At 43.3% G+C, this 22,191-nt stretch overlaps 1 protein-coding gene across 1 annotated transcript in view; it reads left to right on the top strand.

Annotated features, from left to right (window-relative positions):
• Window positions 1–22,191, top strand: part of SLC12A2 (solute carrier family 12 member 2) — a 368,551-nt gene that overhangs the window by 229,671 nt on the left and 116,689 nt on the right. Inside the window, 2 exon segments of the mRNA XM_029619121.1 lie at window positions 2,570–2,693; window positions 14,413–14,514. Of these exon segments, the coding sequence (XP_029474981.1) occupies window positions 2,570–2,693; window positions 14,413–14,514 (226 nt within the window).

Genomic DNA, 22,191 nt, shown 5'->3' with positions numbered 1-22,191 from the left:
GCAGACTCTCTCCTCCTGGTTGGCGGACTGCATATCCTTTTGCTATCAAGCGGGCATTCCATTTTAAGACCGTGTTAAAGCACACTGTGAGGGCCATGGCGACTTCAGTAGCACACCTACGATCGGTGCTGCTTCCTGACATTTGCAGGGCTGCACCCTGGAGTTCTCTCCATGTCTTTGCAGCCCACTATTGCTTGGACAAAGCTGGAAGAACAGAATCCATCTTCAGCCAGTCTGTCCTTCGTAACCTGTTTACAACGTGAAGTACCAACACACTTCCACCTGCCTGGTGGGGTTCAGGATGCCCTCTCCCAAATTCCACCCTAGTTGTTGTGCCTGTTGCACACCTTTGGGTACATTTGGTACAGGTTCGGACATCCTCAGCTCGGTACTCACCCATATGTGAGGACTACCATTCTGCTTGTCCTGTGAGAAAGCAAATGTTGCTTACCTGTAACAGGTGTTCTCACAGGACAGCAGGATGTTAGTCCTCACGAAACCCGCCCGCCGCCTCGCGGTTTTGGGTTCGTAACATTTTGTTGTTTTATTTTTCGGCACTGCCTGTAGCTTTCAAGTAAGACTGAAGGGGGACCCCTGCTGGCTGCAGGGTTAGTGCCATGCTGGGCATGCCCAGTAGGGGCCAGTCAAAGTTCTGGAAACTTTGACAGAAGTTTTCCGTGATTGGGCTCCATCCTGTGATGTCACCCATATGTGAGGACTAACATCCTGCTGTCCTGTGAGAACACCTGTTACAGGTAAGCAACATTTGCTATCTCCTGATGCTTTGGAATGCTATCCTTGTGGCAGAATGTCACCTAGACTATGGGCTTACAGAGAATTAATATTAAGGTATCGACAGTCAAAGCTTAAGATCTTTGCCAGAATGTCAAGTGCCTAATCAGCCAAGGTCTCAAAAGGGTAGGACAAAAAAATCTCCCTTTTCTTCATTTCCACGTGTTAGTACTGACAGCAATATTCAGAGTACTGAGTCTTTGAACAGATAATCAGATAGCAATTGTATGTAAGCAGGCTCTCAAGATATGTGATTGGGCTGTTCTAAGAAGCCTATAGTTGATGGTGATATCTCCCTGGAAAAAAAAATCATCGAATTGGCAAATGCTCTGTCATTGTCTTCAGTCTGTCAAATGGTTTCTTTATTACAGTACTCCAAAAGAAATATTTCAATCCTGGGGAGCTCCAAACGTAGATCTGTTTGCATCTCCCCACAATCATAAGCTTCCTCTTTAGTACTCCAAGAAACCAGCAGAAGGCTCCCTAGCACCAGATGCTTTTGCAATATCCTGGAGTGGAAAGTTCAAGTATGCTTTTCTACCGATACATTTGGAATTAGAGGCATTACTAAAAGCTGAGATGAGAAAGGGATGATGATGATCCTCATAATGTGAATTGGCCTCATCAGGTATAGTTCCTGTGGCTTCAGAGACTAACTGTATTCCCTCCAATTTGACTAAGGATTTTTCCAAGGATTTTCTACTTTGAACAGCTTCCAATGAAGTAGAACAAATGATCTTAGTGATGAGAAAAACAGTCACTAGATGTTCATATAATTTCAAATGCAGAAGATTTACATTTTGGTGTCATAATCAGGAAGATCCATTCTACTAGTCAACATTAGTAATTCCTGTAGTATCTTGTGCATCTATCAAATTCAGGTTTGAAAACTAATTCTGGGTATATTTAAGAGCTGTTGGTGCATATAACCAGCAAATAGTCTGTCTACCGGTATCTCATAAGATAATGGCAAGGTTTGCTTTACTTGTGCCCACCAGTCAAGAGACCAGCAGGACAATGGGATTTAAATGTAGTCTTTTGCAATTGAGGAAAGCTGCTTTTGAACTAGTGGGACGTGCAGAGTGAAAATTCCTTTCCTGGAAACTATTATTCCTCATTGCAAATGCCACAGTGAGGAAGAGAAGTGAGATTCAAGTATTGGTAATGTATGAGCCATCACAGCCAGACCTGTAGTTTTAGGTAATTAGGACCCTGATTCTGACAGATTTGCAGCCTAATTTGAGAATAAAATCTCTTCAGTACAAAATGAATTGGGCACAATTAGTAATTGTAGGGTGGTGTTAATGCCAAAAATTGTATACACTTGGTCAGATTTTTATCCACTTTCTCTGAGGGAGATTACTTCATTTATAATTGCTATAAGATGTACTTCATCGCCTTTTGACCCATGTCCATTTTTTCCTAGTAAGGATTTTATAGGACCCTGCCATCGAAATTATGCAAAAAATTGTAAACTCTGCTTTCTTGGAACTAGGATGCTAGGCTTGATGGACCCTTGGTCTGACCTAGTATGGCAGTTTCATATGTTCTTATGAGATTATAATATGTGTATGTCCACCAATAACTTTGTTTTGTATCCAGATTTTCAGGACATAAAGGGCACATATGTGCTTCACAATTTATTTTTTTTCAGAGCCACACGTGTTCCGTGCAACTAAGAAAATCCTAACTGTTACATCTTTACCCATTTCATATCACTGTGTTTTTTTTTTTTTTAATTAAAATACTAACATGTACACTTGCCCTATTTTTTCAGGCTTTGTGCAAGGATAACATCTATCCAGGTCTTGAGATGTTTTCTAAAGGATACGGAAAGAACAATGAACCTCTGCGTGGTTACCTTCTAACATTCTTCATTGCACTAGGATTTATTCTGATTGGTAAGTTCTTCAAATACAAATATTACAAAGTAACAAAGTTCAAGCTTAAGCTGTCTAAATTTAGATAGAAAGCAAGGTCCATACTGAAGTGTAATACAGGCAATATTGAGCCCTCATGTTTATAGGGTGTGATTTTGCTTGATTGGTTGTTTTGGATAAGCATATGGGATGTATGGGAAGCCAAGTGCAAATTAAAATATTTGACCACCCACCCTTCCAAACGTTAGTTTCTTATTTGACATTAAATAATATGGTGTGCAAAAACATTACTGTTTTTTTGCACTTGATTTGCTTGGCTGCTGTTTTGTTTTTTTGCTACTTTCAAATTTTTGCTGTAATCAATGTGCCTTTAGTAGTTTCTACAAATTTTCCTTGTATTCTTCCATCCCCTACCCACCCAGGAAACATGAAAATAGTGTTGCAGTGTTGTACTCCACGTTAACTTTATTTTCAGTTTAGAAGATTCTTGTGCCAGGTTATACAGCATTCCAGGGGCAATGGAAGCACTAGAACTTAACAGTCCTGGGAGTCAATGCTCTTTCCCCATCCCCTAGTAGCTACATATTTCTCCTCTTCCCATAGCAGCATCACTGCTTCTCTTCTTGATGTAGGTTCACTGATCAGCTTTTAGTACCACACAGTGCTCTATATCTATGGAGACCTGCACTGTTCAAGCAGCAGACGTGTAAGCTGCATGGTCCAAGGAAGAGAAGAGAGGTATATATATGCCACTTTTTCCCTTTCTTTCCATCCTGTCCTTCTCAAATAGTTTGTAGCCTGAAATAATATATACCTCTGTCATGGTTTTCCATATATGACATCTCCGTGACAGCCACTATATCCATGACAGCCTCTAGATCTGGAACTTTATTTTCCATACTATGGGCATAAGTATACATAGCCATTCAGATGTTAGCCTTTTTTCTTGTTTCTATACAAGTATTTAATTTTTTAAATACATAAGGGTTTTTTAAATCATCCCCAAGTCTAGTTTAAAGTCTTCCTCAGTAGGTTTGCCAGTCTGTTCTGGAAGACGCTTCATCCCTTCTTCAATAGGTGGACACCATTTCTGCTCAGCAATCCTTGGAATACCATCCCATGGTCCAGGAAGCACAAATGCTCTCGTTTGATTGCAATCTATGCAACCATTATTCACCTCCAAAATGCAAGCTTCTCTGCCTATGCCTTTATCCTTGACAGGAAGAATTGAGGAGAAAACCACCTGTGCACTGATCTGTTTTATCTTCTCTCTGAAATATGAAGTCATTTATGTTCCAGGCATACCTAGCAGTATCATTTGTGCTAACATGGATGAACAATATTGGATGGTAATCAGTAGACTTGATTCTCTGCAATCTCTCCATCATGTGTTGGATTATTAACATCTGGCAGATAGCACTCTTTCTGGGACAGCATAACCTGGTCAGCAGATTAATGGCTTTATGCCCCTCAGAAGAGAAGTCAACTACCACTACACTTTGCTTCCTAGACACATTGGATGCTAATTCTGCAGCTTCAGGACTTGTGAGCCTTAGGTTTTCCTCATTCTGAGATAGTTTTCTCCACTTCCAGGGCTGTATACCAGTTCTTCATCTCGAGGGAAGGTGGGGTTGGGATGAGGATTCTACTACTGGCTTTGGTAATTTGTGTATAGTTATTTTCTTGCAGTCCAGTTTCTCCTTCTCCTCCACAGGATTTTCCATCTTAGATGCCTCAAGAAGCTTTTCATTGATGTATTCCTCATTGATGCAGATGCTTCTAAGACTCATCACTTCTTTGTTCTGCCTGTTTCCTGAGTGAGTTGACTTGCAGGCATCTTTCACACTAAACCAGTTCCTTGCTGTAGATCAGGAAATCCATCTGGATAGAGGCAGAAGTAGTAAGTGTGGTAGCAGCTTTGACACAGTTTTCCAGCCATCCTTCTCTTGTAGGACTTTGGTACCTGTAGAAAAAATTAGAAAAGAGACCTACCAAATCCCCCCTACCTTTTCCTCAGCTGATTTGCAAGAATAATCATCTGGCTTCCTTTCTGTGAAATTTAGCACCACACATGGATTTCCTTTGTATAGACCTGTTTTGATTGAGCATATGCAATATGAAGTATGGATTAATACATCTTTTTAGTTTATAATAAAATATATTTTTTTGTCTAACTGGTTGTGTAGTCTAAAGAATCTTATTGTGTTAAATTCAGAAAGTCAGATCAACTAAAATTGAATTACCTGAAGGATCCAACTATATTACTAATTAAGCTTCCCAGATCTTGTGTTCTGTTTTCATAAATGAACACAGTTAATGTAAATTACTTCCTTACGTTTCTCTGCCAACCAATTCCAAGTTGTTCTGTGTATCTAACCCCTAATCAAAGTTATGGAAAGAAATACTGCCTAACCCAGGGCTCTGCAATCTTTCAAAGAACAGGCTTTATTTTTTTGTCTTTGACCATTAGTATTTTGAAAGCAGCATCACATGCATAATTAATACATCTCCACACATATACATACCTCAATATATACATTCTTTAAATGTGTGCACATTGTCACTAATCTATATAGAATATATGATAAATTGACAGATGTAGTAGAAAAATTTACATGGAAGAATAAAATACCATATAGACTCATGGAAGTCAATCTCATGTATAAGTTGAGGTTATTTTATGGGCCCCAGAATCCAGAATTATCTGTCACCCATGGATAACTGGAGGGTAAAACCCTCCAGTGAAATCGTACTAAAAAAACAAATCAATAACTTAAGAAAATTGCTTTTATTTATTTTTTAAAAACAGAATAAAAGTCTCATAAAAAACATCATTTAACTTAAGAAAATGTCCCTGCTGTCTGAATCCTTCCCTCCCTCCCCCCCCCCCCCCCCCACCCCTATGGTTGTCCCTGCTGTCTGAATCCTTCCTTCCCTCCCTCCCTCCCCCATGGTTGTCCCTGGTGCCTGAATCTTTCCCTCCCTCCCCAATGACTGCTCCTCCTGTTTGAATCTTTCCCCTATCCCGATTCCTTAACCTAACCCGCTGCTATCTGGACAATGTCAGCATTTGCAGTTGCTCAGGAACATCCTCTCTCTTCCCCCGTGGTTGTCCCAGTGTAGCAATAGGACAGCTTCTCTCCCACAACCCCTCTGGATCCCTAAAACTCAAATGCTTGCTGCTATGAGGATGACAAGCTTGTCCTCCCTCTTCCCCTGCAGGGTCCCAGAGGTGCTCTTTGAACCATGTGGTTCTAAGTGCATCAGTCAAGACCCTCAGTCCTGTCATTCTGATAGCAGCAAGCTGGTGAGTTAAGGAATAGGGAGGGGTACAGAGGAGAAGCTGTTCAAATGCCTCATGGAACAACATGGGGGAAGAGAAAGGATGCACCTTAGCAACTACAAGTGCTGCTGTTGTCCTTATAGCGATACAACTACACTGGCAAATCAACAATATATCACAAACAATCAAGTGAACAAAAACATATAGTGACATATAATATTTTATAATCTTTATTTGGTTTTCACAAAATATTTCCTAAAAAACACTTCTTTTAAAATTTCAAAGTGCAAACTCAAGGAATACCACGTCAAAACCCAAACCTATACTCACACACCATTTATACTACCTTTCACACATATATTTTCTAAAAACCTTGTTTTCCCCAAAAACCTTTCTTATAAATTAAAATTTTGCAAATATTACTTTCATTTTCAAAACAAATTTTCTACAAGCAGAAAAAGATTTATTACAATAAATTTTTATCCTGAGAGGATGAAGTGGATATAGAAGGACTTGGAGGATGAAGAGAGTATAACTGTTGATATAAAGAAAAGGATTTGATCTTTTGGCGGTTACAAAATTTATTGTAATAAGAATCTTTTTCTGCTTGTAGAAAAATTCATTTTGAAAATGAAAAATATTGCAGAATTTTAATATATAAGAGAATTTTTTGGGGAAAACAAGGTTTTTAGAAAATATATGTATGAAAGGTAGTATGAATGGTGTGTGAGTATAGGTTTGGGTTTTGAAGTGGGTATTCCTTGGGTTTATGCTTTGAAATTTTAAAAAGTGTTTTTTTGGGAAATATTTTGTTGTCCTCATAGCAGCAGGCGAGTTATGGGATCGGGAGGAGTAGTTGTGCAAACAATTCAATCATGCATCTTCTATTACGGTACTGGTGTTATGTGGATTGACCCATGGATAAGAATATCGTGCTTTTAAGGACAGATTTTTGGGGGTAAAAGTTTTTTACTTAAACACAAGTATATACGGTACACCTTCAGTAAGTCTCCTTCAAAATCTCAGCCCTATTTTCCCCCACAGCTGTTTGCTGATTCAAATCATAAAGGTGTTTTAAGTAGTTGCAAGTAATAAAATTGTTAAATTAACTGTAATTTAATTTGAGTTACAAATTTATAGACCACATTGCAATTAGAAATTAAAGGCAGTTTACAAAAAACATAATTTGGTATATAATTGAGGTGGTTTTCTTTAAAAATTACTAAAAGTAAAGGTCATATGTTATAAAGTTATAGGTAATACCTTGTTTCTTAGCATCCAAACAGATGAATCCAGAACAGTGGGGTATGCACTGCTACCAGCAGATGGAGATGGAGCAAGCTAACATCACAGTATATATACCCCTGCAGTGACAGCCCACCAGTATTCTCAGTCTCCAGCAGATGGTGAACATGCCTCTCCCTACTGGGATTGCTTTAAAGTTTAGGAGAAAAGAAGGAAATTAATGTGCCCTACCTTATGATCCCTCCCTCAGTTGAGAATTCCTGAGGTGATTTCCATGGGTACCTCAGATGAGTGCCTTGGTCTGATAGCTGGAGGTTTTTTTTTTAACTGGCGTGGACTTAGCTGTAAACAAAAAAAAAAAAAAAGCTGAAAGGCAAGTGGGTGCAGGAAGACGAGCATGGCGGTGAAGGTATATATCCTCTCCCCCCGCAGCCAGACACTGTTCTTTTACTCAGCTAGGACAGCTAAGCTCAAGTAAAGTTTAAAAAAAAATGTTTTTTACGAAGAGAAGAGTTGAGTAGGGAATTCCTTATCCCCTCCCAGTCTCCAAGCTTGGCGAGCAATCTGATGGCTGTTCCTCCTCTGGTGGTATTTGGGGGATTGGTGGGTTGAGCAGCCCTTGCAGCTAGGCCCCACTCCGAGGCTCAGCTGGTTCGCTGCTTTGTAGGTCGCAGCGGTGCCTTCACTCACTTTTTGTTGCACCGTAGACTACCCTCTTTAGTTCCGTCAGATCGTGTCTTCTGCGGCCTGTTGTGTGTTTGGTTGTATGCCTAGTTAGGGGCATATTTGTGCATGCATGCGCCTTTTTTTCCACGCATGCGCTTGTTTTGCGCATATCTTCTGAGCATCCATAGCTCAAGTTGAGCACTTTTTTTTCAGCACAGAGTCATGCACCTTATCTGATGGCACCTATAGCGAAGAAACCCTATGCCTGGTTTTTCATATTTGGGCATCTCAGCCTGGTGTTCCTTCTAACTTGTCAGTGCTGTTTGGAAGCACAGGGGAGTTGCCCCTCTCTGATTTTACTAAACCCAATTCTTCCCAGCCTGGTGCAGTAATGGCAAAAAAGCTGCCAGAAGGGTCGCCTGATTTTGGGCTCCCTTAACTGATTTGTCAGCAGGGGAAGGTAGTTCAGTATGCACAGGACACCTGTCCCCAGCTTTGGCATGGATCCTTCAGCCTTTTCTTGGCTGGAAATCTTTCAAGGACTGCAGTCTTTTCTTAAGATGCAGTCCTCTGTTGCAGCCAATCTTATTCAGTCACAGACAGTGAAATCCCACATACCTGGCGCTGTGGGAAAGCATCAAAGTTTACCTGGAACTGGTTTTCCTGATAGGATCCATATGACATGGATGATGAGACAGATCCTTACTTCCTGCAGGATGTGGAGCTTCCTCCGGAATTGGAACCTTATAGAACTATGTTGCAAACTTTTTCATAGATATGAGTTACCAGAACTCATTTCTAGAGATTGAAGATGCTGAGAGTACCTGGGGCTGAATCATTGTCTGAGCCAAAGAAAAATCCCATTCTGCTTTCCTTGCATAAAGCCTCGTGTTTCCTTCCTATTATGGAGGCTATTCAAGAATTAATTGATCTTGAATGGGGTGCCCTGGAAGCTAATTTTAAAGGGGATGAGTTGCGAGAGAGCAGTTGGTTTCCGAAGGTGGATGTGCTTGTCTTGATGACTATTCCCATCGAAGGAGGGGAGCAGCTTTTGAAAGATGCACCGGATAGAGAATAGATGCTATTCTTAAGCAAGCCTTTGAGGAAATGGCAGTTACCTTGCAGATAGCTTCTTGTTGTTCCCTGGTGGCTCGCTCTTTTTTGCCGCTCGCATCAGGAGGTCGATGAGTCTGATATAAATTCCAGCGCAGGTGATAGAACCAGCAGTTTGCCTTTTTGGCAGATGCAGGCTGAGATTTGGTCTGCACTTTGGCCAGAAATGGTGGCTTCGGGTAGTTGCAGCTAGGCGTCGGCTATGGCTGAGAAATTGGTTGGCCAATACAACTTCAAAGTCTAACCTTACAGAGTTTCCCTTTAAAGGTTGTCTCTCTTGTTTGGGAGTGAGCTGGAGAAAATGGCCAATAAGTGAGGTGAGTCCTTGGTTTCTTGATTACCAGAGGATAAGAAACAAGCACCATGATTCTTCAGCTCGAGAGGTCGTAATAGGGGGGTTCTGATGTTTTCGGCCCTACAGAAGAGTGGCATTTCAGAGGAATTGACCCTTGGGTAGATCTCAGTCTCATCATCCTAGGCAGGCCCAGACGAGGAGCAGGCTCAGGTTGTGGAGCATCCAGAACTTCCCAATGAAGTGCCAACCTACCTCTGGAAACAGGAGATAGGAGTTCGCCTCTTTGTTTTTTTATCAGAGGTGGGTCGGCACAGTCCAGTGGTTTCTGGAGGTTAAATGAAATGTCTGTGCGCTGGAGTTTTGCAGTGTTCCTCGGGCACATGTTTATGGTGACTCCCTGCAACTCTCCACAGAAGACAGGCAGTGGCATGTACATTGTCAAGACCCCTTAGCCTGCAGGCTGTGGTTCCAGTTACCCACATCTCAAGAAATATGGGCTGATATTCCATTTAATTTGTTGTCCAAGAAGGCCGGTCTCTCTTCCTCCCATCCTGGATTCAAAGGAGTCAACCTTTCATTTGCGTTGTAACTCATTTTGCATGGAAACCATTGCACTCGTGATAATGGCAGTATAGTCGGGGAGTTTGGACATCTCTGAATTTGTCCGAGGTATACCTGCATATTCCCATCAGACTAGAGCCTCAATGATTTTGTGTTTTGCCATTTTGGGGCATCATTATCAGTTTCGAGCAGTTCCTATTTGTTTGGCCTTTGCACCCAGAACTTTTTCCAAGGTTATGGTAGTGGTGGTAGAGTTGAGAAGGATGGTATCCTGGTACACCCGTACTTGGATGACTGGCTGATTTTGGGCCAAGAGTCTGAAAGAGAGCCTCTGGGTCTCGCACAAGGTGATCTCCTTGTTGCAGAGTTAGATTGGGTTGGTGAATCTGGCCAAGAGCAATCTCCAGGCATCTCAGTTGCTAGAGTATCTCTGTGTTCAGTTAAGATCCCGCTCATGTTGGAATTTTTGCATGATGGATTGAATAAAGGGTTGGCTCTTAATTCCTTAAGTTACAGGACATTCACCTGACCCCTGAACACAGGCAAGTTACTCTTGCTGTTTCAGGGGTCAGGTGAATGGTGGACCCTTGTTGGCTCATTCAGATATGTGGCTGGTTTTCTTGAAAGAAGTGAAACATATTCGTCCTCCTTTGCGGTTACCGGTTGCCTTTGTGGAGTCCTTAATCTGGTTTTGGATTTCTTAGCGGGACCCTATGTTTTGTCTGATGTGTAACCCTTCCTTGAAAATGGCATTTCTTGTAGCGATTTTGTTCTGTGCATAGAATATCTGAACTGCAGGCCTTGTCTTGCCAGGAGCTGTTGCTTTGAGTAAACTCCAGGGTCAATACAACTGCGTACTATTCCTTCCTTTTTGCCAAAAGTGGTGTTGGATTTTCACTGAATCCGTCCATTTCCCAGCCGTCTCTGGATAGAGGGAGAGATGCGATGGAATATCACCTGTTGCGACCTTACATAGAAACATAGAAAACATAGAAATGACGGCAGAAAAGGATCAAAGGTCCATTCAGTCTGCCCAGCAAGCTTATGGTAGTATCTGTCGCGCCATACAAGTCACTCCATATTATCAGTTTCCCAGACCATCAAAGTCAGAACCCTTGTTGGTTGCTGTTTGAGTCCAATTCCATGTCACCTCTTGCTGTTGAAGCAGAGAGCATTGGAGCCACATCAGCAAGTTGTCCCCATGCTTATTTGTTTTCTCAACCTTAAAATTGTGTCCTTGTTGGTTGCTGTCTGAATCTAATTCCCCTTTTACTCCCTGCCATTGAAGCAGAGAGCAATGATGAAGTTGCATCAACAGTATGAAGGCTTATTGGTTAAAGGTAGTAACTGCCGGTAACAGCAAGTTTACCCCCATGCACTCTTTTCTCATTTCCATCTTCTAGCCTTTAAGGATCCACAGTGTTTATACCATGCCCCTTTGAATTCTTTCACAGCTTTTGTCTTCACCACCTCTTCCAGAATGGCATTCCAGGCATCCACCCACTCTCACCGTGAAGAAATAATTCCTAATGTTGATTCTGAGTGTCCTCCCTGGAGTTTCATTTTGTGACTCTAGTTTTAATGATTTCTTTTCAAAGCAAAAAGGTTTGTTGATGTGCATCATTAAAACCTTTCAGGTATCTGAACGTCTATATCGTATCTCCTCTTCACCGCCTCTCCAGGGTATACATATTTAGGACCTTCACCCCCCTCCTCTTAGGTCATTGGAGGCCGCCCACCATTGTGGTCTCCCTTCTCTGGACCACATCCATCCTGTCTGTCCCTTTTGAGATATGGTCTCCAGAACTGAACACAGTACTCCAGGTAAGGCCTCACCAAGGACCTGTACAAGGGGATTATCACTTACTTTTTCTTACTGGTTATTGCTCTCTCTATGCAGCCCAGCATTCTTCTGGCTTAGCTTTCACCTTGTCACATTGCTTCGCCATCTTCAGATCAGTAGACACTATCACCCCAAGGTTCCTCTCTCGCTCTATGCACAACAGCCCTTCACCCCCCCATAACATAAAGCTCTTTTGGAGTACCACACCCCAGATGCATGACTCTGTGTATCTTGGCATTGAATCCCACATGCCATATCTTCGACCACTGTTCAAGCTAATCACATCTCATTCTCTCTCCTCTTTTCGGCATGTCCACTTTACCTTCTATCCCTTTCAGCAGGTCTCTCACAAAGATATTGAACAGAACCGGTCCCCACACCGAACCTTGTAGCACTCCGCTTAACACCGTTCTCTCTTCAGAGAAGGTTCCATTTACCATCACACACTGTCTTCTATCCATCAACCAGTTTGTAATCCACACCACCACCTTGGCGTTCACTCCCAGCGTCTCATTTTATTCACAAGCCTCCTATGCGGGAGCATATCAAACGTTTTGCTGAAATCCAAGTAGATGACATTGAGTTCTCTTCCTCGATTTCAATTCGTTAGTCGCCCAATCAAAAAAAATCATTCAGGTTTATCTAACAAGACCTTACCCTAGTGAATCCATGTTTCCTTGGGTCCAGCAGTCCTCTGACTGTAGATAGTTCACTATCCTTTCTTCAGCAGAGTCTCCATTAATTTTACCACCACCGAGGTGAGGCTAATAAGCCAGTAGTCTCCAGCTTCCTCTCTGCTAACAATCTTGTGGAGCAGGACCACCACTGCTCTTCTCCAATCTCTCGGCTCCACTCCCATTTCCAGAGATCTATTGAATAGGTCAGGCAGTGGGCCCCACAGCACATCTCTGAGCTCCCTCAGCATCCTGGGACGAACCTCCCCCGGCCCCATGGGCCTTGTCCACTTTCAGTTTTCCTAGCCCACTTTCAGTTTTCCTAGCCCTTCCCATATGTTCTCTTCTGTAAATGGAGTTTCATCTACCCTATCTCCATCTATGGTCTTGACAACCAGCACCGGTCCTTCTCCAGGGTCTTCTTTAGTGAATACCGAATTGAAGTATTTAATATTTCTGCCATATCTTCATCTCTCTCCACACCTTGCTCCTTGTCACTTTTCAATTTCACTATACCAATTCGGGCCTTCCTTCTTTCTCTGATATATCTGAAAAATGTTTGTCTCCTTTCTTTACCTCTTTGGGCAGTTCGTTTCTTCCGCTCGAGTTTTATTTTCCTGATTTCTTTCTTGTCTTCCCTCATTTTTAACAGATATTCTTCCTTGTGTTCCTATTTATTTAGATTCTGTATACTTCTCGAATGCTGTTTCTTTTTGCCTTAATTTTTTCAGCCAGATCCTTAGAGAATCAGATCCTTGGATATTAAGAGACATGACGTGAGATATCTGGAGGTTTCTAGGTTGCCTGTTTGTCCTTCACGGTGGAGGTAAACATTGCACCCGTCTTCGCGGTGCTACAGTAGCTTGCTGATTAAGAAGGTATTTACAGCTCTGTATGTGGGATGCTGAGCAGCCATTGCCTAGTTCAGTTAGGGCTCACTCCACTAGGACTCAGACAGTGTCATGGGCAGAGGTTAGATTGTTGTCTGCTGTCGACGTTTGCCAAGATGCGACATGGTCCTCTTTACACACCTTTTCCAGGTGTTATTGTCTTGATATGCAGGCCTGGGAGGATGCAGCCTTAGCACGTGTAGTTTTGACGACCATGGGCCAGCCTCCCGTCCTATTCAGGAGTAGCTTGGGTACATCCCACTAGTTCTAGATTCATCTGTCTGGATGCTAAGAAATGAGAATTTACTAATTACCTGATAATTTCCTTTTCTTTAGGACAGACAGATGACTTCAGCTTCCCGTCCTTAGCTGCCGAATGATTGTGCTATGGTGGTCCTGCGTGGCCGCGGGTTCCAGTCCCTAGACTAGTGTTGATATATTCTTTATCTAAGCTCAGTGTTTTCCTGTTGACTGAGTACTGGAATGGTTATCTGGTATTAAGCTTTTGTTAGTCTGTCCACAGTTTGCTTTTGCAGAGAATAGTGGTGGGCAGATGTCACTGAAGGGGTATATATACTGTGATATCAGCTTTGCTTCATCTCCAATCTGCTGGTAGAGGTGCATAACCCACTGGTTCTGGATTCATCAATTTGTCCTAAAGAACATAAAATTATCAAGTAAACAGTATTTTCTCTTTATTAGACTAGTGTACTTCATTTGTTAACTAGCTTTGAAAGCTGTGCTCCCTTTATCAAGTCATGCAGAATCCGATATAGATTATTGTATTTTTTACTTGGTTTTTGTTTTTGTTTGTTTTTTTGAGCAGGATAATCCATAACACATTCTGCATGAAGGTGATAAAGAGAGTCTAATAAAAGGTATTGCCTGCAGCTTGCTACTAACCTTTTATTTATGTGTATCCAAGTGGCTATTAGCATAACCAAACTTTATTTTTTAAACTTCTAAATTGATTTCCATATTAAGTAATGTAGTTTGACCAAATTTTCTAAAGAAGTCCTTCATTGTCATTTTGCCTCTAAAGCAGTGATGGATTTATATTTTTTGCTTGCCCTTAAGCACTGTTGGTGCTGTGACCAGAATATGTTCATGAAAACCTTAAACCTTGTAAAAGCAAACTAAACATTCTTCTGTGTTTTGTTTTGTTTTTAGCTGAATTAAACGTAATTGCGCCGATAATCTCCAACTTCTTCTTGGCTTCATATGCCTTAATTAATTTCTCTGTATTCCATGCGTCACTTGCAAAGTCCCCAGGTAAGAGTTTCTAATTAATATCTAACTATGCAGAAATGCGCAGTCTTTGTGGTTATTTGTTTGTGATGATTGGAGGATTAGCAAATATTTTTATACCAAACTTGTTTCTTTTAAGTCAACACTTCATGTTAGCAAATTTGAAAGTCAACAAGATTCAAATGTTACCCTGAGATGTACATTTAGAAAATAACTCATTTTTTTGCAGAAGGGAGATGATTATTTAATAAAAACATTTAGTAATTTTTGGTTTTCCTTTCGGATGCCATGCCCTCTCATTCCATTAGAAAACAAGTAACAGATGTATATGCTTATAACTTGGAGATACCACACAAATTGTGGAAAGGCGAGCAAACACACTAAATGAAACAAGAGAGCAGGTGTGTTGCAAAAGAAACTTGCATATGGTCCATAAACCTAACAATGTAGGTGAATACAATAAAAAGAAGGCAATGCTGCCTTCAGAATTTGTACATAGCAAATTTTATTTGACAATCTGTCTCCTACATTGTTAGGTTTATGGACCATATGCAAGTTTCTTTTGCAACACACCTGCTCTCTTGTATGCTTATAACTTTACACATACAAAAGGCACAATTCAACATATTTTACTCTTATGCTGTGGATTCCTTGCTCTTAAATGACAGAAGAACCCACTCTTCTGACCCCAGGGCTCTCCCACTTAGTGGATGTGGCTGAAATGTGGTAGGAGTGGTGGCACCACAGTACTCCACTCTTCTACAAACTTTCAGCTGAATCCATCCACAAAATAGGCTTCTGATATATATTGACAGACTGACTAAACATGACAATAGGCACACGCATTATTTATTTATTTATTTATTTAAGGATTTTCTTTTACCGACACTCATCAGGGACATCATGCCGGTTTACATCGAAACAATGGTAAATAACATAGAAAGATCAGTTACAAAAAACAGGGAGCAGGAAATTGGGAGATGCAAAAGTAAGGTGCATAGGAGTGTGGAGGAAGGGCATAAATAAGATATAAAAACTGATACAGAGGCATTTAATGAAAGTGTAACAATCGAAAACTATATACAAATCATGTTTCAATGTCTTAGGAAGTGTAAAGTAGAGGCATATAACAGAAAAAGAGGAGTTCACTGATTACGTGCAAGGAAGGAAAACTAAAATTGGTGGAAGTACAGCGTGTGGGAAAGCTATATTCGCTGATGGTGATCCATGGGAGGGTTGAGATACGTGGGGGTTAGGGGTAGGCTTGCTTAAATAGCCATGTTTTGAGGGGTTTTTTTTTTTATTTCTGTGCGCACTGCTCCTGTCTGAGCTGAGGTGGCATGGCGTTCCAGGCATAAGGGCCAGCAATGGATATAGCACGCTCTTTGGAGTTGAGGTGTAAATGTTTCGGAGAGGGAGTGTGGAGGATTCCTTTTATATGATGATCTGGTGGATCTATTGGATGTGTGGAAGTGGATAGAGACTTTCAACCAGTGGATGTTCTGGTTGTGGAGGGTTTTATGTATGATAGTGAGTTATACGGTAGTGGATGGGGAGCCAGTGAAGATATTTGAGAATGGGAGTGATGTGGAGAAGAGTTTGCGTGAGTTGGTGAGTATTCTGACAGCGGCATTCTGAAGTAATTGAAGGGGTTTAATCGTGGCTTTGGGTAAGCCAAGGAGGAGGGAATTACAGTAGTCTATTTTGGAGAGAATAGTGTATTGTAAAACTGTCTGGAAGTCACTAAGATGGAGGAGTGGTCTGAGTTTTTTTTTTTAAAGTCTTAAGTTTAAAGTAGCAATCTTTCATAGTCGATCCAATTAATTTTTGGAGGTTGAGGTGATTATCGATTATGATGCCTAAATTTCGTGCATGCTGTGAGAAGGAGAGGTTTTGGGGGGTACTAATGGTGTGATGAGGCGGTGAGATTATGAGTAGTTCCGTTTTAAAGGAGTTGAGGGGCTAGGTTTAAGGCAGGTGAGGAGGCTATTTATCGATGATAGTGCGTTTTCCCATCTTTAAAGAGTGGAGGCTAGGGAGTCAGTGATGGGGATGAGTATTTGCACGTCATCCGCATAAATGAAGTGGGCGAGGTCATGGTTGAGAGAAGTTGGCAGAGGGGAAGAAGATATATATTGAAACGGGTTGAGACAGTGAGGATCCTTGGGGTACGCCTCTGTGGAGGTGGATGGGTTTAGATTCATGGTAATCTATTTTAACTTTTAGAGTCTATGGTGAGATATGATTTGAACCATAGGAGGGGGGTTGCAGAAATACCAATTTCATTGAGACGTGTTAGGAGTATGTTGTGGTTACTGTGTCAAAGGCCGCAGAAATGTCAAGTAGTGCCAGAAAGTATGAGTGATCTTTGTCAAAGTGTTGTAGAATGGTGTCTGTGAGGGAGAGTAAGAGGGTTTCTGTGTTGTATAGTTTTTGGAAACCGAATTGAGACAGGAAGACGATGTTATGTTTTTTCAAGGTGATCAGAGAGTGAGTATTGACAACTTTTTCAAGTACTTTGGATAGGAATGGAAGGTTAGATATGGTTCGGGAAATTGAGAGAGGTCATTAGGGTCGAGATTGGGCTTCTTAAGTAGGGGTTGTTGACGGTGGCTGGTTAAGGAGGTCAGGTATAATTCCCGAGGACAGAGAACAGTTTATGATATCAGCAATAGGTTTTGCTATGGTGCTGGGGATAGATAGTAGAGCTTTGGTGAGTATGGTGTCAGAGGGGTGTCGAGTGGTTTCATTTTCTTGAGTATCGTTTGTTTCGGCAGAAGAGGTTAGTTCAAAGATGTTAAAGGGAGTTTTGTGAGGTAGTTGTGAGGGGTTGTGGAAGGGCAGAGCTGTGAAAGGAAAGCATTGTATGAGTTTAGAGATTTTTTCACTGAAGTGGAAGGCAAGTTTATCGCATTTCGATGTTGTTTCCGAGTTTGTCGGGGTGGTACTTGGGAGCCTTGGTGAGCTCAGCTACATAGGTGTGAAGAGGGCTTTCGCATTAAATTGTAGGTCATGTATTCTGATAGCATAGAAGTCTTTTTTTAGTTTTAAGGTGGCTGTTCGGTATTTGTTGTAGGGCAGACTTGTAGTTGAGACGAGGGACGGAGTGGGGTCTTGTCGCCATTTCTTTTCAAGGTGTCTCACGGGCTTGTTTAAGTTTCTTGAGTTCGGTAGTGTACCAAGGTGTTTTTTTGTGTTGTGGATGTATTTAGTGTTTTTGTGGTGAGGGGGCATAGCGAGTTGGCAATGTTGGAGGTGATTTCGTTCCAGGATGAGATGGCAGTTTCAATGTCAGTGAAGTCAAGTTTATCTAGGCTGTTGGAGAGGGTGGTGATTAAGTTGTCTCTACTGCAAGATTTCCTGAATTGGATAGTTTTGTTGGATGGGGGATCTGGGTGATTGCAGCTTATCAAGAAAGGGGTTGTTAGAAGAGAGTGGTCGAGCCAGGGTATAGGGGTGTACAAGAGGGGGCTTGCATTGGATTGTATGTGGGAGTTAATGAATATTAAGTCAAGGGTTGTGGCCAGCTTTGTGGGTGGGAGTGTTAACTATTTGGATGAATCCCATGGCTGTGAGTGAGGAGAGGAAGGCTTTGCATGTTGGGGGTGCAGGGGGTAGCATCGACGTGGAGGTTGAAGTTCCCAAGAATAATGGAAAGGCTGTCCAGATCAATGTTTTGCATTATCAATTCTGTGAGTGTTAAAGCATTGTTCTCCAGGAGGGGGGGGGGGGTGTATATAAGACAAATTTGTAGGTGAGATGACTTAAAAAGGCCAATTTCTAGTTTGGGTATTGAGTTTGCAGGGTGTGATGTAAATGTAAGCTCTTTTTTTTTGCCGCTAGTAGGAGACCTCCTACTCTTCTATTGGGAAATAGACCTAAAAAAACTTTATTGCAACTGCTCTGTTAAGGTAAGGAGAGCAACCCTTTGTGTTTGACAACAAAAGTACAGGTGATATATCCCTTTAAAAAGCTAGCCCTCAAATTTCTTTTGTTCTTATGTGAAACGCCTCCCCACCCTCCAATATTAAATTACATCCTTATGGAAAGTAATAGATTCTTTCCCTTCAGGTAAGAAACAGTAGTTTGAAGGCCTCCTGATCCAGTATAGTCTTTCCAGGCTCCCAACCAGTACAGCACAGAACCTGAAATACAAATACTGGGCCCCGGATGAACCAAGATGATCATGGTGTGAAGTGGATGCATTGGTTAGCTCTTGAACTATTTTCCTGGTTCGCTTGTTCTGATTCTTAATTTCATCCAAACACAAAGGGATGGTAAGGAGTAAATCCCCCCCCCCCCCCAAAAAAATTCTTATTCTTGGTATAGAGAAACAGATTTCAATAACCACTTTGGCTTGACCCTACCTCTGGTTCAGTGATGCCTGGGGAAAGTTCTGCTGTTGGGATCTAGAAATGAAACTGCCCAAACTAGAGAGGTGTATTTCAACCCAGATTTGCAAAATGTTACTCCAGAGATGTTTGGTGTGGGAGTGAGGAGCAGTTTTGGAGTGTCTGTTTTGCTGATGGTTTCTGTCTGTTGGGGAGTCCCCTGTGAAAAGAAGTGTGTCACAGGGGCTATTCATCCAGCATACCAAGTCATCGAGCAACCCTGTACTGCAGACTCCGGGATTGAAGTAGTCTCTACAGCTTGGCCTTGTAATGGGAAGGAGATCCCATGGAGGGATGACTAGAACAATGTTTGTTATAGCAGTGTCTTCTCCCCCTAAGGTTTTAAAGAAGAGCTCATTTCTGGTAAGACCACCAGTTAGAATAGTGGATACTATTTGGACAGTACTTACTAAACTTGAGTGCGCTATTTCCAAACGTTCTGATGAAATTGCCAGAGTGGTTTCCCATGATCGAGCTCCAATCCTCTGTGAAAGGAAAACTGTAGAAGAGCTTGCCAAGAGAGTGGATGCATGGAAGAAATAACTGGGAAATTTACTACTATGCAGGTGATGTTTTCACAAGATCAAATGGTAATTTATCTTAGGTTGTCGAAGTCTGAGAGTAATTTCAGACATCTCAACCTAAAATTGATCAATTTTTCCAGGGGTAGCTATTGAAGCATCAATTGTTCTCCATGGGCAAACAGACACAAGGCCACAAAAGTTGGGGTCATCCGGCACTGGAGCAGACCACTTTTGTCAAGCTCAGAAGCAAAATCTTTACTCCACTGTGCATGAGCGGGGTTTTCTTACGTTGCCATCGCTGCAACAAATGTTTAATTTCATCCACTCTGCAAATGCCTCCTGTGATCAGAGGGACCCATAGTAGCCAAGCAAGGGTGCCAATGGGCACAACACAGTTGCGATGCTGTGTGAGAAATAGGGGCAGTCTGGGCGCCACAGAGCATGATGAGAACAGTTGAATTCAGGACTAGAATAGGTTGCAGAGGACAGACTGGCCAAAAGCACTGTCTTGGCGGACTATCCCTGTCAAGGCAGTAGTGAGCCACAAATGTGTGGAGTGAACTCCAGGTAGCGGCTTTTGCAGATTTCAGTGATAGGGACCCGCATTGCAGGATGGGCCACTGACGCCACCATTAGCCCGCACAGAGTGAGGCCTTCACCCTGCCTTACCAGCTGGAGGCCTGCCCTGCTCGTAACAGAAGGCCAATTGCAATCCGCTAGTCAATTGGATATGGTCTGTTTCCCCACTGCTGCTCCCAGCCTGTTGGTGTTGAAGGACACACAGAGCTGGGTGGACTGTCTGTGCCTCCCTGTATGGTCCAAGTAGAAAGCGAACGCCCGCTTGCAGTCCAGGGTGTGAAGATCACATTTCCACATCAACCAGTCAATAAGGATTATTGACTGGTTGATGTGGAAAGCATTTCACCACCTTCGGCAGAAATTTTGGATGCATACGCAGCACTACATGATCAATGGAAGAATTTTGTGTAGGGAGCGTATGTAACCAGGGCCTGGATCTCATTGACCCTGCGAGCAGAAAGTGATCGCCACCAGGAACATAACTTTCCAGGTAAGGAACTTCAGATCACAGGATTTGAGAGGCTCGAACGGATGTCACATGAGCCTCGCTAGGACAATGTTGAGATCCCATGGGGTTGCCGGTGGGATAAGCGGGGGCTTCAGTTGAACTAGGCCCCAAATGACACACCTAACCAGTGGCTGGACTGAATTGGGCGCCCCAGTGCTGAGGGCGCTGAAGTGTACTCGGACCGAGTTGGTTTGGAGGTCAGACTCTTACAGGTGCAACAGATAATCCAGCAGGCGGGGGAGCAGGCAGGAGAAAAAGTCCAGTCTTTGTCCCCCACACCAGGAGGAGAAACGCTTCCACTTTGAGCTGTAAGATCTCTGAGTGGAAGGTTTCTGGGATTCACTCAAGACCTTGAAAACACCATCCGAGAGCTTCAGGGGCTGAAGGATCATGCGTTCAACATCCACGCAGCGAGGGCCAGGGCCGGAGGTTCGGGTGGTGCAGGGTGCCCTGGTTCTGCAATAGGAGGTCGGGAGCCATCCCTAGCGGAACTGATGCTCTCATGGATACGTCCTGGAGCAGAGGGAACCATACCTACCTTGGCCAGGAAGGTGCCACCAGGATCATGGTCCCCCCATCCTCTTGCAGCTTCGTCAGAGTCCTCAAGAGAAGCGGAATAGGGAGGTATGCGTACATGAGACCTTGTCCCCAGTGAAGGGAGAACACGTCACAGGCCGGACGATCCTTCCTTGGAATCGGCAGAAACATTGCTCAACTTGTGATAAGGGGAAAGGCGAAAAGGTCCATGTCCCGTGGGCCCCAGCGAAGGAACAAGGTTGGCTGCCACCGCCAGGTTCAGGGACCACTCGTGTGGCTGGAAGGACCGGCTGAGGTGGCCTGCCAGTGTGTTCAGGTGGCCCGGCAGGTACGTGGCCTGCAGATACATCCCCCTGGAGAGGGCTCAGTCCCAGACCTGTATCGCTTCCTGACAGAGGGGGAAGGAGCCCGTGTCACACTGCTTGTTGATGTACCACATCGCTACCTGGTTATCCGTTCTGATGGAGTAGGACCTTGGAGGACAGCCTGTCCTGGAAGGCCCACGAGGCGTACCGGATCGCCTGCAGCTCCAAAAAATTATTTGGCAGCGGGACTTGGCCGCAGTCCAGAGGCCCAGGGTATGTAGGGCCGTCCATGTGGGCCCCTACCCCTGAGGTGAGGCATTGATGGTGAGGGTCATCTGGGGTGGTGCGAGCTGGAATGGGACCCTGAGTTCCAGATTGAACCGGGCCTCCTACCAGGTTAGGGAGAGACGGAGAGGGTCCGTGACAGTCACCAGCGCTTCCAGATTCTGAGATGCCTGCTACCACTGGGACTGCAAGGCCCACTGCGGGTCCCTCATGCGGGGGGTCACGTGGACCGAGACCACCATATGGCCCAGCAGACTGAGCAGCAGACGGGCCGGTACCTTCTTTCTGTTGCGAACAAGGGTAGCCAGTGAGGAGAAGGGTGACTGCTCGCTCCCTGGGCAGGAAAGCTTTCACTTGTGCCGTATCCTACATGGCACCGATTAAGTCCAGCTGTTGAGACAGAGCGAGAGATGACTTGGGGAAGTTGATAACGAATCCCAAGGTCTGAACTGTCAAGGCCAGCGCATTCAGGGCCCGGAGGGTGAGTCGCTCTGGATCAGCCAATTGTCCAGATATAGAATGACGTGGACCGAGCAATGCCTGAGGTAGGCAGCCACCACTGCCAAGCATTT

The sequence above is a fragment of the Rhinatrema bivittatum genome, chromosome 1 (assembly GCF_901001135.1).
Source record: "Rhinatrema bivittatum chromosome 1, aRhiBiv1.1, whole genome shotgun sequence".
NCBI classification, from domain to species: domain Eukaryota; kingdom Metazoa; phylum Chordata; class Amphibia; order Gymnophiona; family Rhinatrematidae; genus Rhinatrema; species Rhinatrema bivittatum.
Note: the sequence above shows the minus strand (reverse complement) of the source record. Positions and strands in the feature narration are given on the sequence as shown.